This window comes from Lepidochelys kempii, chromosome 25 (genome assembly GCF_965140265.1).
Source record: "Lepidochelys kempii isolate rLepKem1 chromosome 25, rLepKem1.hap2, whole genome shotgun sequence".
Lineage (NCBI taxonomy): Eukaryota > Metazoa > Chordata > Testudines > Cheloniidae > Lepidochelys > Lepidochelys kempii.
In genome coordinates, this window is record NC_133280.1 from 8906172 (window position 1) to 8919098 (window position 12927).

A 12927-nucleotide genomic window follows, 5' to 3' on the forward strand; every position below is an offset into this window, starting at 1 on the left:
GCTGGCCACCCGGCCACCTGGGCTGAGGATGGCATAGGATAGAGCCTGGAGATGGCAGGACGGGGGAGCAGGGATCGCCAGGCCCCGGTGCCGCGCAGTCGTGAGCTGGAATACGTGGTCCACCCCAGCCTCGTCTGCACTGGGCATGTAGCCAGGAGTGCCAATCCCCCATGTTGCAGGCGTGATTCCCACGGCCCGGATGCAGTCTGCCCCCCGAGGAGCTCCTGCAGGGCCCCTGGGCCGTCGGGGACCCATGGCACATTGACAGCGCGGGGGCAGCGTGAAAGCAATGGACCATGACGGTTCAGAGCTCAAGGGCTGAGGTGCTCATGCCATCGTTGGCTCTCGCCTTGCATGCTGTTACACCTCGATTGCAGCCATGTGCCCCAGGATCCTGCCCCTGGTGCGGGGCTTAGGCCCCTGGTGCGGGGCTTAGGCCCCTGGTGCGGGGCTTAGGCCCCCGCTGGCCAAATGAAAACAAAGGGGGGCCTCAGTCTCGTTACCTTCTCTCGCAGCACAAAGAGAAGCCTCATGGACACCTCCTCTGGTCCAGCCAAGCTGTGCTTCCTGATGCAGGCCCAGAGAGAGCCCCCCAGATCATGGGACTGCCCCGGTGTATGTTACTGCTGGGCTTGATTGGATCCAAGTGGTGGGGGGGGGGCCCTGCCAGGAATCCAGGAACCATGTTAGCCAGACATTCCTGGGCTTTCCATACAGCTAAGAATCAGCCGTTGCTGGACTGATGGCCCACGGCTCTGTTCTAGGTAAGAATCCCTCGCAGAAGAAACCTCAGTATTGCAGCCAGCCACTGGAGAGAGAGAGAGAGAGACTCTTCCCCCTGGCCCCTCTGTCTCCAAGTTTAGCTGCCCGCATAGATTTTAAGACCAGAAGGAACCATGCTGATCATCGAGTCGGACCTTCTATATGACGTGGCCTTTAAATTTCATCCCACGACTCCTGCATCAGGAGGGCAAATGGGGCAGTGCCCCTTATAAAGCCTGCACATGTTTTATTTTAATGTGGTTTTGTGTGTTTGAGCTTTACAAATATTAAGTCTGGTCTTCCCTTGTCTTGTTGGAGGACTCCTGGGAAGAGCTGGAGATATGTATTCAAGGCTTTCTCTGCCTGTCATTGAACAGATGGGACAGTGATTCGAACTCAGAGAGCTTTCCACCCAGCTATTCGTTAGGCATTTGCGTTAAATACGTAAACAAAAATCAAACAAAACCCAAATACTTTTGATCAGGCTGGAAAAAACATCACTTCTTCTCTCATTTACTCAACTTTCACTTCCCTGGTATCTATGATACTCTCCGCCTCCTTTTTCTACAGAGAGGCTTCCAGGAAACTAGGAAGGAAAAAATTCAATACCTGATGTAAGCAAGAAACGGGGAAAATTGCTCTTTAAATAAACCTGGCAGGTAGAGCTGGGCAAAATTTTTTATTTACCGCAACATTTCACTTCCACATGAAATTTTCTTCAGCTTTTTGGTTTGCTGAAAAATTATGAAAAATGTTGTCATCATTTTGATCCGATTTCCCCCCCCCAAAATTACCAGTGAATTGAAAAATCCATTAGTCACCCAGCTCAACTTTCAGGTCCTCTTTATACATCAGAAGAGGCAGAAAAAAGCGTTAAACCCAATCCCTGCCTTCTAAAACTATCCACAGCTTTGCTTGTTTGATCAACACACCTGCTTTTCTTTTAACAATACAGACGTCAGACGCACACTCGAAAAGGCCATCAAAGCCGGCCTGCATCTGAACAAGTGGGCAGAGAGTTCAAGACGTGACAAATTCCAAAGGACAGTGTTGCATTCGGACAACTTTGCTTTACTGTCCATTTTACAGAATCCATTGAGAAGAAAAAAACCATAAATAATACAGACAATAATTATAACAGTAATAAAAAACATTGCATTTACAAAAGCATCTTTCATCCAAGGATCTCAAAGTGCTTTAGAAAAGTGGGTAGGAATTATATCCACGTCACAAAGAGGGAAACTGAGGCACAAACAGGGACGGTGATGTCTCCGATTTCACAGTGAGTTAGTGGCAGAGCCAGGATTCCGAGCCAAGGCCTCTGCTCTACCCCTAGACAAGGTTGCCTTGCAACATGCTTATTACATACAGTGTGTGACAGATATTGCAACTGAATGCACAATCTTTGGAGACCATATTGTGTTACAAGGTATGAACAGCGTACGTGCCACTTGTGGGCCAGGGCATGTCATTAGGGTTGCCAGGCCTCCAGGATTGTCCTGGAGTCTCCAGGAAGTAATGATTAATCTTTAATTAAAGATGATGTCACATGACAAAACCTCCAGGAATAGGTCCAACCAAATTTAGCAACCTATGGCTGCCATTGCCAGGGCCGGTGTCCAGGAAGGCAAAGCGGTGGGGGATGATTAAGGTGAATCACTTAGATTAGGGTGACCAAATGTACTGATTTTATAGGGACAGTCCCTATTTTGGAGGCTTTTTCTTATATAGGCAACTGTTACCTCCCACCCCCATCCCGATTTTTTACACTTGCCATCTGGTCACCCTAACTTTGATTATAAACACCTCCAGAGTCTACTTAACACCCCCCCCCCCAACTCCAGGCTGGAATAGACTGATTCAAACTGGTTTTTTCAGACCTAAACAAACAAAGAAAGGTCTTTTGGTATTAGGAAGCTAGGTTTAAACTTCCTCAGGGCATCTTTCTGAGCCAGCCAGAGGATGGGAGCGTCTGGCCCCAACCCTTCTGGAAAGACCTTGGCCTCCCAGGGCCCCGTAAGACTGATGGGTGACGACAACTTGTCTTTCTAGGTTTACTCTGTAATGGTTTTGCCTTAAGAACGAAGGTGCTTGTTCAGAGCTGGCTGGTAACTTATAACTGCTGGCCACCCTCTTTATAGCCCTCAGGCAGAAAGCAAAGCCCAAGCGCTGGCCTGCAGGCTGACCAACTTGCTCGGATATCACAGTGTACGGCCGGGAGCCGTGCAGCCTGAAAACCCCAGTCAGGCGGGGGAGAGACGCAGGTCCCCGCCCGAAAGAGGCACCACTAAGAGCCGCAAACCTTAAGTAGGTGCCCTTGAGGGAGCACCGAAGGGGAATAAAGTTACCCCAAAACTGCAACGCCGTTTACGCATGAACAGTCTGGAGAAGAGTTTGCGACATTTCCTCGCTGTTTTCTTCATCGGTCGCCATGGACAAGTCATCTGGCAGCCCGTCCGCCGAGACATTGTAATCCCGGCCAGCCCGGTGGGCATCCCAGCTAGTCCCCGACTTGAGAGGGCTCCCCTACCAAGCCACAGGGCTGAATGAGAAGCAGCACACGTGCCATCCGTCAGCCCAGCTGGGCAACGCTAGCAGGTGGCTGTTGAATCATGACTGGTGTGGAGAAAGGAAATCAGGAAGTGTTATTTACTCCTTCTCAGAACACAACTAGGGGTCACCAAATGAAATTAATAGGCAGCAGGCTTAACACAAACAAAAGGAAGTATTTCTTCACACAACGCACAGCTGCCCTGGGGAACTCCTTGCCAGAGGATGTTGTGAAGGCCAAGACTATAACACGGTTCAAAAAAGAACTAGATAAGTTCATGGAGGATAGGTCCATCAGTGGCTATTAGCCAGGATGGGCCGGGGATGGTGTTCCTAGCCTCTGTTTGCCAGGAGCTGGGAACAGGTGACAGGGGATGGATCACTTGATGATTCCCTGTTCTGTTCATTCTCTCTGGGGCACCTGGCACTGGCCACTGTAGGCAGACAGGACACTGGGCTAGATGGATCCTTGGTCTGACCAAGCTGCCTCTGGGCAGCTCCCTAGCACAGCACCTCCAGGCACCGCTGAAGAGACCTGCCCCTCGCGTCTGGCTCCTCACTTGCTAAAGGGCACAGACAGACACGGTCCTGGCCCTGTTCAGCTCACTGGGAACGTTGCCACTGACTGCCATAGAGGCAGGATTGCGCCCCGGTGCACAGATTTCCTCCTGGCCAGAAGGGTTTTTCCTCCCTTTCAGGGTAACTCCCATTGAATGGCCCGGAGGTCATGGAGGGAAAGGCCCTGTGCTCCCTTGATGGAGGAGCGGTAGGATTGTAAGACTCCAAGGCCCAGAGCTGCCTAAGGTATTTAGGTGCCTAACTCCCATTGAAACCAAGTGAGGGGGAGGTTAAGCACCTGAATGTCGTTGAGAAGAGGATTCAGATTCAACGCTGTCCCCATCCTGGCCTCTCTCCCCGCTCTGCACTTGCCTCTCCCCCCTGGCCACAGCAAACAAACCAAACACTCTCCTCTGCGATTCCTCCCTCTGGGCACCCAGTCTCCCCACTTTGGTCTCTCTGATCATAAGCACAGCAGGGCAGGGACCCTCTTCGTGCTGTGCTCTGTGCAGCCCCGAGCGCATGGGCGGCACTTAACTCCAGTGAGAGGCAGCCCCAAGGTCCATTTGGAGAGGGGCAGGGTTAGAACCTTAGAAGCAGAGTGGGCAGGGCTCTGACTGGGGGCATCCGAGCGCTGCACGGATCTTCATGGCCTTTCCGTTGTCCTCTGCTTGAAGAAGGAGGCCTTTTTGAAAGCTTTCATGGGGCCAGGGCTCCGTTCTGCAACTGGAGGCCTCCAGTTGTGCCCCCGTTTCTGGAACTCCTGGATGTAGAGGCTGCTCTGCTTTGTCTCGCTACTGGCTTGGGCACCGTCTTTCTTTTCCTCTTGCTTTTTGCGGAACAGAACATTCACGTAGATTGCCTGCCCTGGATTTCAAACAGAGGTTATGCCGGAAAGCGTTAATGGCTGCCGTCAAGCAGACCTGGTCAAAGCCGCTGAGTGTGCCAAGCATACTTCTTTCAGCCTAAAAGGAAGGAGCAAGTAAGCCCTTTTGTGGTGTGAGATCATGGGAGACAACAGAAGCCACCGCCCAAGGCAATCGACCATCTGGCAACACCTGTGCAGAGTTAAGCCGTGTTGTCTGAGAGGTTTCCCTTGGACTGCTTGCAAACGCATGGGTGAGGGGATTGCTTGGCAAGCTATGTATGTGAGAGAGGCAGAAAACCAGCAGATATCAAGAGAAGTCATTGTGAGCAAGGTGCTGAAAGGGTGAGAGAGAGCTCCGTGGGAAGGACTTGTTGGAAAAGCAGGGTTGGTATTTATGAGCAAGCAAGCTGCCTGTTGTTGTTTGTTCCTACTGTGTTCAGGGAAACAGGACTTTGTGGACATTGTTTGTAAATAAACAGGCTTGCCCCAGAGAAATACCTGACTCATATCATCAATCTCCTCTGATTGGAAAACACCCAGCCAGGGCCCACTCAGGCAAAAGGGGCAAAACACACAGGAGAAATGATCTTCTATTACCCCCAGCTTTTCCTCCTGGAGGAGCTTCAGAGTTATTTCCAAATGCGGTACCCAAGAATTGCATTCTCCTGCCCCCTGGAGTGCAACCCATTCTGGGGCAGGACATGGCGGCTGTTTAACAGCCACACAGCAACCCTACGATGGCCGCTTAGGACAGGAAATGAGAAAGGGCCCTGTGTGTGGATGAGACAGAGCAGGGGGCTCAAGAAGCAGAAAGGAATCCGTCCAAGATACCCAGGGCTAACGGCTTCCACTGTTGGGAAATACCCGCTGCAGCCTTTAATAACCAGGAGCGGTCAGGAGGGGTGTCACCTCTAGCCGCTCTGCGCCCACTGGCCTCCCACTGGGATTCTGCCTGGTGGAAGAGGAGCATCCCCTCAGCCATCAGCACCACGCTGGAAGTCTGCCGTCCCAGTGCAGACCCCAGCTCGCCCCTGCTTGGTTTGCACCAGCTGAGCACCTCAGAGACGTGGGAACGCAGGAAGCTTGTATCGCAGTGGATAGGGGATAGGGGCCAGGGCAGGAGCTTCCCAGCAGGTGGTTCTGAAACTCCCCTGCCGTGCCTGGGGATAAGGGGCGATTTTAACCACACAGCTTCTTGTGTGTAGACCCAGCTTCTTTAACAGTCCCTGCCGTCTGCAGCCGCTGGAGGGCAGCATTGCTCAGCCAGCCCCTGGCAGCATAGGAAGAACAGCTGGGATCTCTGCCCAGGTGACTCCCACAGGCAGGGGGTCGCTCACTGAGGTGGCCCATGGGGCCACAGATCCCTGGGGGATGCTCGCCACACCTCCCCCAGGCCCAGGGTCTCTCAGACAGCTAGCCACTGCTGAGGGCAGGGTCCCTGCTCCATCCCTGGGGACATGAGCTGCAGCGGGAGTCCCCCGGGGGCTCTTACCTGGATCTCTGCGTTTGTAGCAGCAGATCACGGCCAGCAGTAGCAGCAGTGTGGTGACGGCCAGCACTCCAGCCAGGCCCAGCCACAGCACGAGGTCTGAAACAGCCGGACAGAGCCATCAGCCCCTCCGGGGGCCCCACCCTGTCCCGTCCCGTCCCCAGCACCCCCCTCCTGGAGCCCCGTCCGAGGGGAAGTGCTGGCCTGGCCTCATGCTGCCACTCGCCCCGCAGGCCCGGGCAGTGACTCCTTCTGCTCCAGGCTCCTTGCTGGGGCATCACCTCCATAGCTCGCTGCCGTGGGACATGCCTGGCACTGGGCCAGGCGTGGGCAGTGGGGGCTAGGCAGGGGCCTCCCGGCTTTGGAGGCCAAAGTGATGTTCCAGAATCAATTTCAAGGGCTCATTAGCCGCAGTAAGGGCCTGGCCCAGACGCTCTGACCCGGGGTCCAAGTGTAGCAAAGAGCGATCGGGAGGCCACAGGAGAGGTTTGGGTGGGTGTGACCCGGGTCTCCTGGAGGGGCAAAGTGGGGGAGGTCTGGATGGGCGTGACTCCGGGGTCCCCTGGGCCCATGCGGGTGTAATCCTGCAGGTTTAATGCCTCTCACCTCTGCTGTGATTCCTCAGCCAACCTCCTCCGTCTGCTGCTGTCGAGAGAAATAAACATCTGTCACTTCACAACTTCCCCAGCCCCCTTGCTCTGCATCCTGGGGGAAGGGGGCTGCCTTGGCCAGGGCTTACTGCGCTCCGGAAGACAGCCCTATTTCATTCACGATCCTGTGGCAATCACGGCTCCCGCCATGTGAGGCCCCCCCCGCCCCCCTCCGCCACGCCACCACCATTTGGATTTGAAGTCGCTTTCTTTGCCCGGTGCACCATTTCGCAGACCTTTCGAGTGTGCCATTAGCATGGCACAAACACGCGACACCTGTGAAGGGTGAAAGGCTACGGCGACCGAACTCCAGCTGTGTTACGACTTTCAGTCTTCCAAATTTTATAGTGTGAGGGCTGGGTGTCAAAGAAATTCGCAGGCATCCCATAAGACTTGAGTGTTTCTATCATTCCAGCAATTTTTTCTTAAACAAGTAGGTCTACTCCGGCTTCTCCAAATGACCGCTATTAATAAAGGCCCATGATTACTTTGCCATGATTTTCCACGTCTTGGCCGCAACTCGGCCTCAATTATTTGAAGACCATCCCGCCTTACTCCTGAACCATGCCCTGGGCTGCTAGATGCCACGGTGATGGGCACGTGAGTTAGATTAGCCACACTGGCTTCGGATGGAAACGCAGTGCAACATCAGCTCTTTCCGTGGCAACGATGGGATGCGCGAGGGAAATTCATCACAACCCGTGACGGGCAGGGTTGAGGCCAATCCCCTTGCTGGAGCTGGCTGGAGCGTGGGGCACAGACGCTATGGCCTGGCTTCCCCTCCCGCCCCCCAAGGGATGCTGAGAGGGCTGGACAGCTGGGGACCCGGCGAGCCAGCTGCAGGGAGCTCGTTGGGGACCACCCAGCAATTAGCACACAGGCCATCTGTGTTCCTCACTCATTGGCCAGAGGGTGCCCGGCTGGGGAATTGTGTTTGCAGGGCTCCAGCCAGCCCTGAACTGGGAGCCACTCCCAGCATGGGCCCAATGCCTATTTGCTCAGGGACCCCTGGCTGGGAAACGGGGGTGGAGAGCGAACCCTGTGAAATCTAACGCGTCTAGAGGAGATGAACCTGGATGCCGCAGGAGACAGAGACCTCAGACTAGAGGCGAAACCTGAACACAGCAGCGAGAGTACCCGAGGGGCAGGGGCGAGGGGGCAGAACACAGGGTGGGCGGGGCACACAAGGGGAAGAGTGCATGGGACACCAGGCATCCCAGGGTACCGGGTTGGGGCACAGAAGATGCAGAGGGCATAAAGTGAGGTGTGGGGTGCTCAGAGGGTGGGGGTATTGGGTGCAATGGGGGGTGCTCGGGTGGTGGCCCTAGGAGGCCTGCAGGAGACACGGTCTGCAGTGTGCATAGAGCCACAAGGCAGAGAAGCAGGTGCGCAGCTCCCGGGGAGGAGGCTGGCAGAAGACAGGGTGCAGAGCCCACGGGGGCAGAGGGGCCCACAGGGGGCAGGGGAAGAGAGAGGCAACCGAGGGGGCTGCAGGATGCAGGGCCCCGGGCGGCTCGCGCTGTGGTTTCGGCAGCTTGCACCGTGGGTGGCACATGTGAACGGAAATGCAGCCCTGATGGGAAGTGAGAAACTCAACGTCTGACCAGGGAGGGGGATGGAGAGACCCCCACCTAGCACCACGCTGTGGGGTGCAGCCAGGGGGAGGGGAGGGGCTCTCCCAGTAAGAGGGGCTGTAGAGAACAGCTCCCCCTTCTCCTAGGGACCGGGCAGTGCTCTCAGACGCTGTCCCATCCACCTGGAGCCAGTTCACCCCTCCTCACCCTCACCTAGGGGCTGATCCTGTTTGGTGCTGATCTCTGGAGCAGGCCCACTGGCCCCACTGGGAGTGAGTTGCAGGTGCCCCCCCTGCCCTGGCAGCGCCCCTGCCCCCCTACCTGAGGTATTCAGCATCGTCCCGTTGCCCTCGGCCTGCAGATACACCGGGATCTCCACGGTGGCTACGCACATGTACTGCCCCACGTCATCTTTACTGATGTTGCCCATCCTCAGGGTGAACTTAGGGGGGTGCCAGGTGAAGCCGAGGCGGGCGTCATCACAACCCTCCATGCCCTTGCAGCAGTTGGAGACGCTGGTGTTGTCCAGCACGACCTGGCAGAGAGCCCTCAGGGCGCCCTCCCTCCTCCACTCCACACGGAGCCTCTCCCAGTGCTGGGCAGCGTGGATCTGGCAGGACAGCTCCACCGAGCCCCCCAGGGGGGCCAGGATCTGGGCAGGATCTTGCCTCACTTGCAGGGTCCCTGCTTCCTTCCTGGCTGAGGGGAGGAAAAGACAGGAGATAGAAACTCCACCAAGAGCAACCGCACAGAGGCGCTTCCACCATGGATCTCAAAGCACCTCCCAAAGATGGGTTTTACCACCTGTGCTTCACAGATAGGGAACCCAGTTCTGAGATCCCAACTGCGGCCTTGGGGACCCCACCAGAACAGCTTTTGAGACTGAACCCCAAACCAGCCATCCTGGGTCACAGATCCCAGGTCCCCTTCCTTGTCAGAACATCCTTCCCCTGAAGAACTGGCACCAGTGGTTTGAAGGCTCGATCCTGTCTCCGCAGCTCAAACCCTCTCCTGTGTTTCTCTCGCCCAGAAGCAGAGCGGGGATGACTTTCGGGCTCGGCTTGGCGCGTTACGTTAGCCCTCGGCAGGCATCGCTCAGGGCAGAATCCAGCCCCGGATTGGCGGCTTAGCCCAGAGTTAGGGTTACTTAGAAATGAATTTGTTGAGAGGGGAGGGTTAAATTATATTAAACCCAAAGCCCTCAAAAAGGGGACCAGAGGTTTTGCAAAACCCCTAAACCCCCCGGGTGCTCCTGCCCTTGCTGGGGAGGCTGAGAAAAGCCCCAATCCTGCACAGACGGTGTTCACACCCAACTTTTCATTCAGTGTTTGTGCTGTGCCAGGCACAGTGGGGTACGGGCTCCAAGGATACACATCGTAATGATTCTAATTAACTTTCTGTATGACAGCAGCCCCACTGAACTCCCTGGGACTATTCGAATACATAGTCCCTGGATGACTGACCAGGGCCGGAGCGTGCCCAGTGCGTGGCCCCAATTCTGTGATTGACGGCGCTTGGGCATTGATTCCAGCTGGGTGCTGCTTGGGCACCACAGCCCACCTGCCCGCTGTCATTCACAGGATCGGGGCCACCATGGGCCAAGAGTGCAATTTTTATGGCACACTGTAGATCTCATGGGTTGGGAGGGGGCAAAGAAGCGGCCGGGGAAAATATTGGAAACGCTTTTCCCCCCAAATCGAGGACAAAAGGGCAGACATGTTCTCGAATTGCCAAATAGAAGTGTCAGAAACTCCCCCAAATTTTTGGAAGGTGCCAAAATGTCCAAAATTCCCCAGCAGTTTCATGTGGAAACCCAGGAAGGCGAACGCTCCTCGACCCTGGGTCCATTCTGCCTAGCTCGTGAGCTCTTTGGGACAGGAACTGTCTAATCCCCTGCGTTTGTTCACCCCCAGCACAGTGGGCCCCCATCTTGGCTGGCCCCTAGGCCCTGCCGTAATAGACATAATTAGTAATAACGTGCTGGCTGCACTGAAGGATTGGAATATGCAGGGGAGAATATGCAGGCCGTATTGGGCGGCCCAGAGCATTCACCAGCCCGATGGAAGTTTAGTCCTATAGGTTTTGCATGAGTCCTAGAATAAATCAGGGGGTGTCTTTTAGAGCACCCCCAAATTACCCAGCTTGAGTTAACAGAGGGAGGGAAGGGACAAGACCCGCTCCCTCTTCCGGAGGGGAGGGGGGTTCACTCCGCCAGCTGGAGAGTCCTGGGGGCGATGGATTGTAGCCGAGCAGAGTAGCAGGAACAAAGGAGGTGCTGGGACAAAGGTTGCTATGCAGGCCGGGGCGGGGCGGGAGATAGGGGTGCAGTAAATTATCCCCAGGGAGAAGCCGAGACAAAACAGCTGCTGCTTCTGGGGACGGAAAGGAGGGAGGCTGCCGGAGCAGAGCCCCCCCCCCCCCCCATCCCGGCCTCCCGCATTGTCCGATGGAGCGTTGGGGGGAGTGGGGAGTACATGCCCCTCTCCCTTGCCTATCTCCCGGCCTTCCCTTCGCCCGGCAGCCGTAAAGTAGGTGTTGAGAGAGGATTGGGGAGTGAGCAGTGTCTGGTGTGATAGGGCCCCTGGTTGTATGAGGCTAGAGAGCCCAGGGCGGGCAGTACCCAGACCTGGTTCGAGAGCGCCTAGGTGGTACCACTGCCCGACGGGTAGCAAGCGAAGCTGTGATGAATCCCTGACTCTGGGAAGGTGCGTATCTCCCATGGCCTCTCCCCAGCACAGAGGGCTTCTCCCGCCTCCTGCTTCCTGGAGCCTGGCCTGGAGCTGGCTGGGGCATCCCCGAACCCCGCCTGGCAGCAGGGCTGGAGCTGTCCTGGCCCTGCAGAGCGCGTGGGGATTTTGGGATCCAGCGGGCTGGGTGGATTGGAAATCTCTGAACAGCAGGCCCTGCGTGCGCACCCAAATCACGCAAAGCTGAGCCCTAAATGCCAGGGACTTTGATAGCACCGGGCACTCACCTGCTAAAACCAACAGGAGGAGACACCCCCCCAGCCTCTGCATTGCAGCTTGTGGGGCTGGCTCTGCTCAGCTGGCTCTCTGGCTGTCTCCAGCACCAGCTGCTAAGTCTCTGGCTGACCCTCCGGCTGAGATCTAGACAGCGCGTTTTCTAACCTCCCTCCCCACCTCTGTGCCGTGCAGAGACGGAGCTTCCTGCCACAGGCTACGCCAGCACCAGCATGACCTACTCAGCGGGGGAGCAAAGAGTCAGGGCATCTCCAGCCAGGCCCCTGATCTCCAGTAATGAAGCCTGGAGCTCAGGGCACTTTAATGGGTTAAGGTGGATATAATCCCCCATTTTACAGATAGGGGAACTGAGGCACAGAGAAGCAACCAACTCAAGGTCACCCAGTGACTCGAGCCGCAGAGCCAAGAACAGAGTCCTGCATCCTGACTCCCAGCTCAGTGCTCTGACCATAAGACCAGCCATACTGGGTCAGACCAATGGTCCATCCAGCCCAGTATCCTGTCTTCTGACAATGGACAATGCCAGATGCTTCAGAGCAATGAAGAGAACAGGACAATTTATCAAGTGATCCATCTTCTGTCAGCCAGAGGTTTAGGGACACCCAGAGCATGGGGTTGCATCACTGACCATCTCCGCTAGTAGCCATTGATGGACCTGTCCTCATGAATTTATCTAATTCATTTTTGAACCCAGTTACAGTTTTGGCCTCCACAACATCCCCTGGCAAGGAGTTCCACAGGTTGATTGCACATTGGGTGAAGAAGCACTTCCTTCTGTTTGTTGTAAACCTGCTGCCTATTGATTTCATTGGATGACCCCTGGTTCCTGCGGTAGGTGAAGGGAAAATAGCACGTCTTATACCACACCAGTCGTGATTTCATAGACCTCATCATATCCCCCCGCCCCTTTGTCCAAGCTGAACCATCCCACCCTTTTTAATCGCTCCTCCTATGGCAGCTGTGCCACATGCCTAATCATTTGGGGTGCCCATATCTCTGTGCTTCCCCCCCAACTTATCTTCTTTCAGATGAGGCACCAGACCTACAGGCAGTATTCAAGGTGAGGACGTACCATGGATTTACACAGTGGCATTACAATATTTTCTGTCTTATTATCGATCACCAGGACCGCCCCTTGTCCCAGACCTGGAACAGAACCCAGGAGGTCCTGGCGCCTAGTACCACGCCTGAACCCACACCACCAGTCTCCCTTTCTCCTCACCCTACCCACAGCCTCAAGTCTGGGGAGGAGGAGAGGTCAATGATCAGTGGGATTTCAGCGCTCCTCTTCCCCTGACCCCCCCAGGTCCCTACAGCACCCCTTGCTGGAGGAAGCTGGGACTGGAGTAGCCACGAGCTCCTGTACAGCTAATGTTCTGGGAGCACGGGGACAACTACCCACACGGCCAGTGCGCCATCCCGTTCCCTACAGCCCCCCTGTTGGGAGAGGCTGGGACTGGGAAAGCCCTGGGCTCCCCTTACAGCGAACGCCCTC

The 12927-nt window shown here is 55.7% G+C and overlaps 1 protein-coding gene across 1 annotated transcript; it reads right to left on the bottom strand.

Moving 5' to 3' along the window:
- Positions 1–4436: 4436 nt before the first annotated feature.
- On the bottom strand, positions 4437–11468 carry TMIGD2 (transmembrane and immunoglobulin domain containing 2). Its single transcript, XM_073324405.1, has 5 exons — positions 11426–11468; positions 8773–9150; positions 6834–6872; positions 6231–6326; positions 4437–4737 (listed from the first exon to the last, which is right to left on the bottom strand). Exons 1-5 carry the CDS (start codon positions 11466–11468, stop codon positions 4517–4519), a joined length of 777 nt encoding a protein of 258 aa, XP_073180506.1. The 3' UTR covers positions 4437–4516.
- Between the last annotated feature and the right edge of the window lie 1459 nt (positions 11469–12927).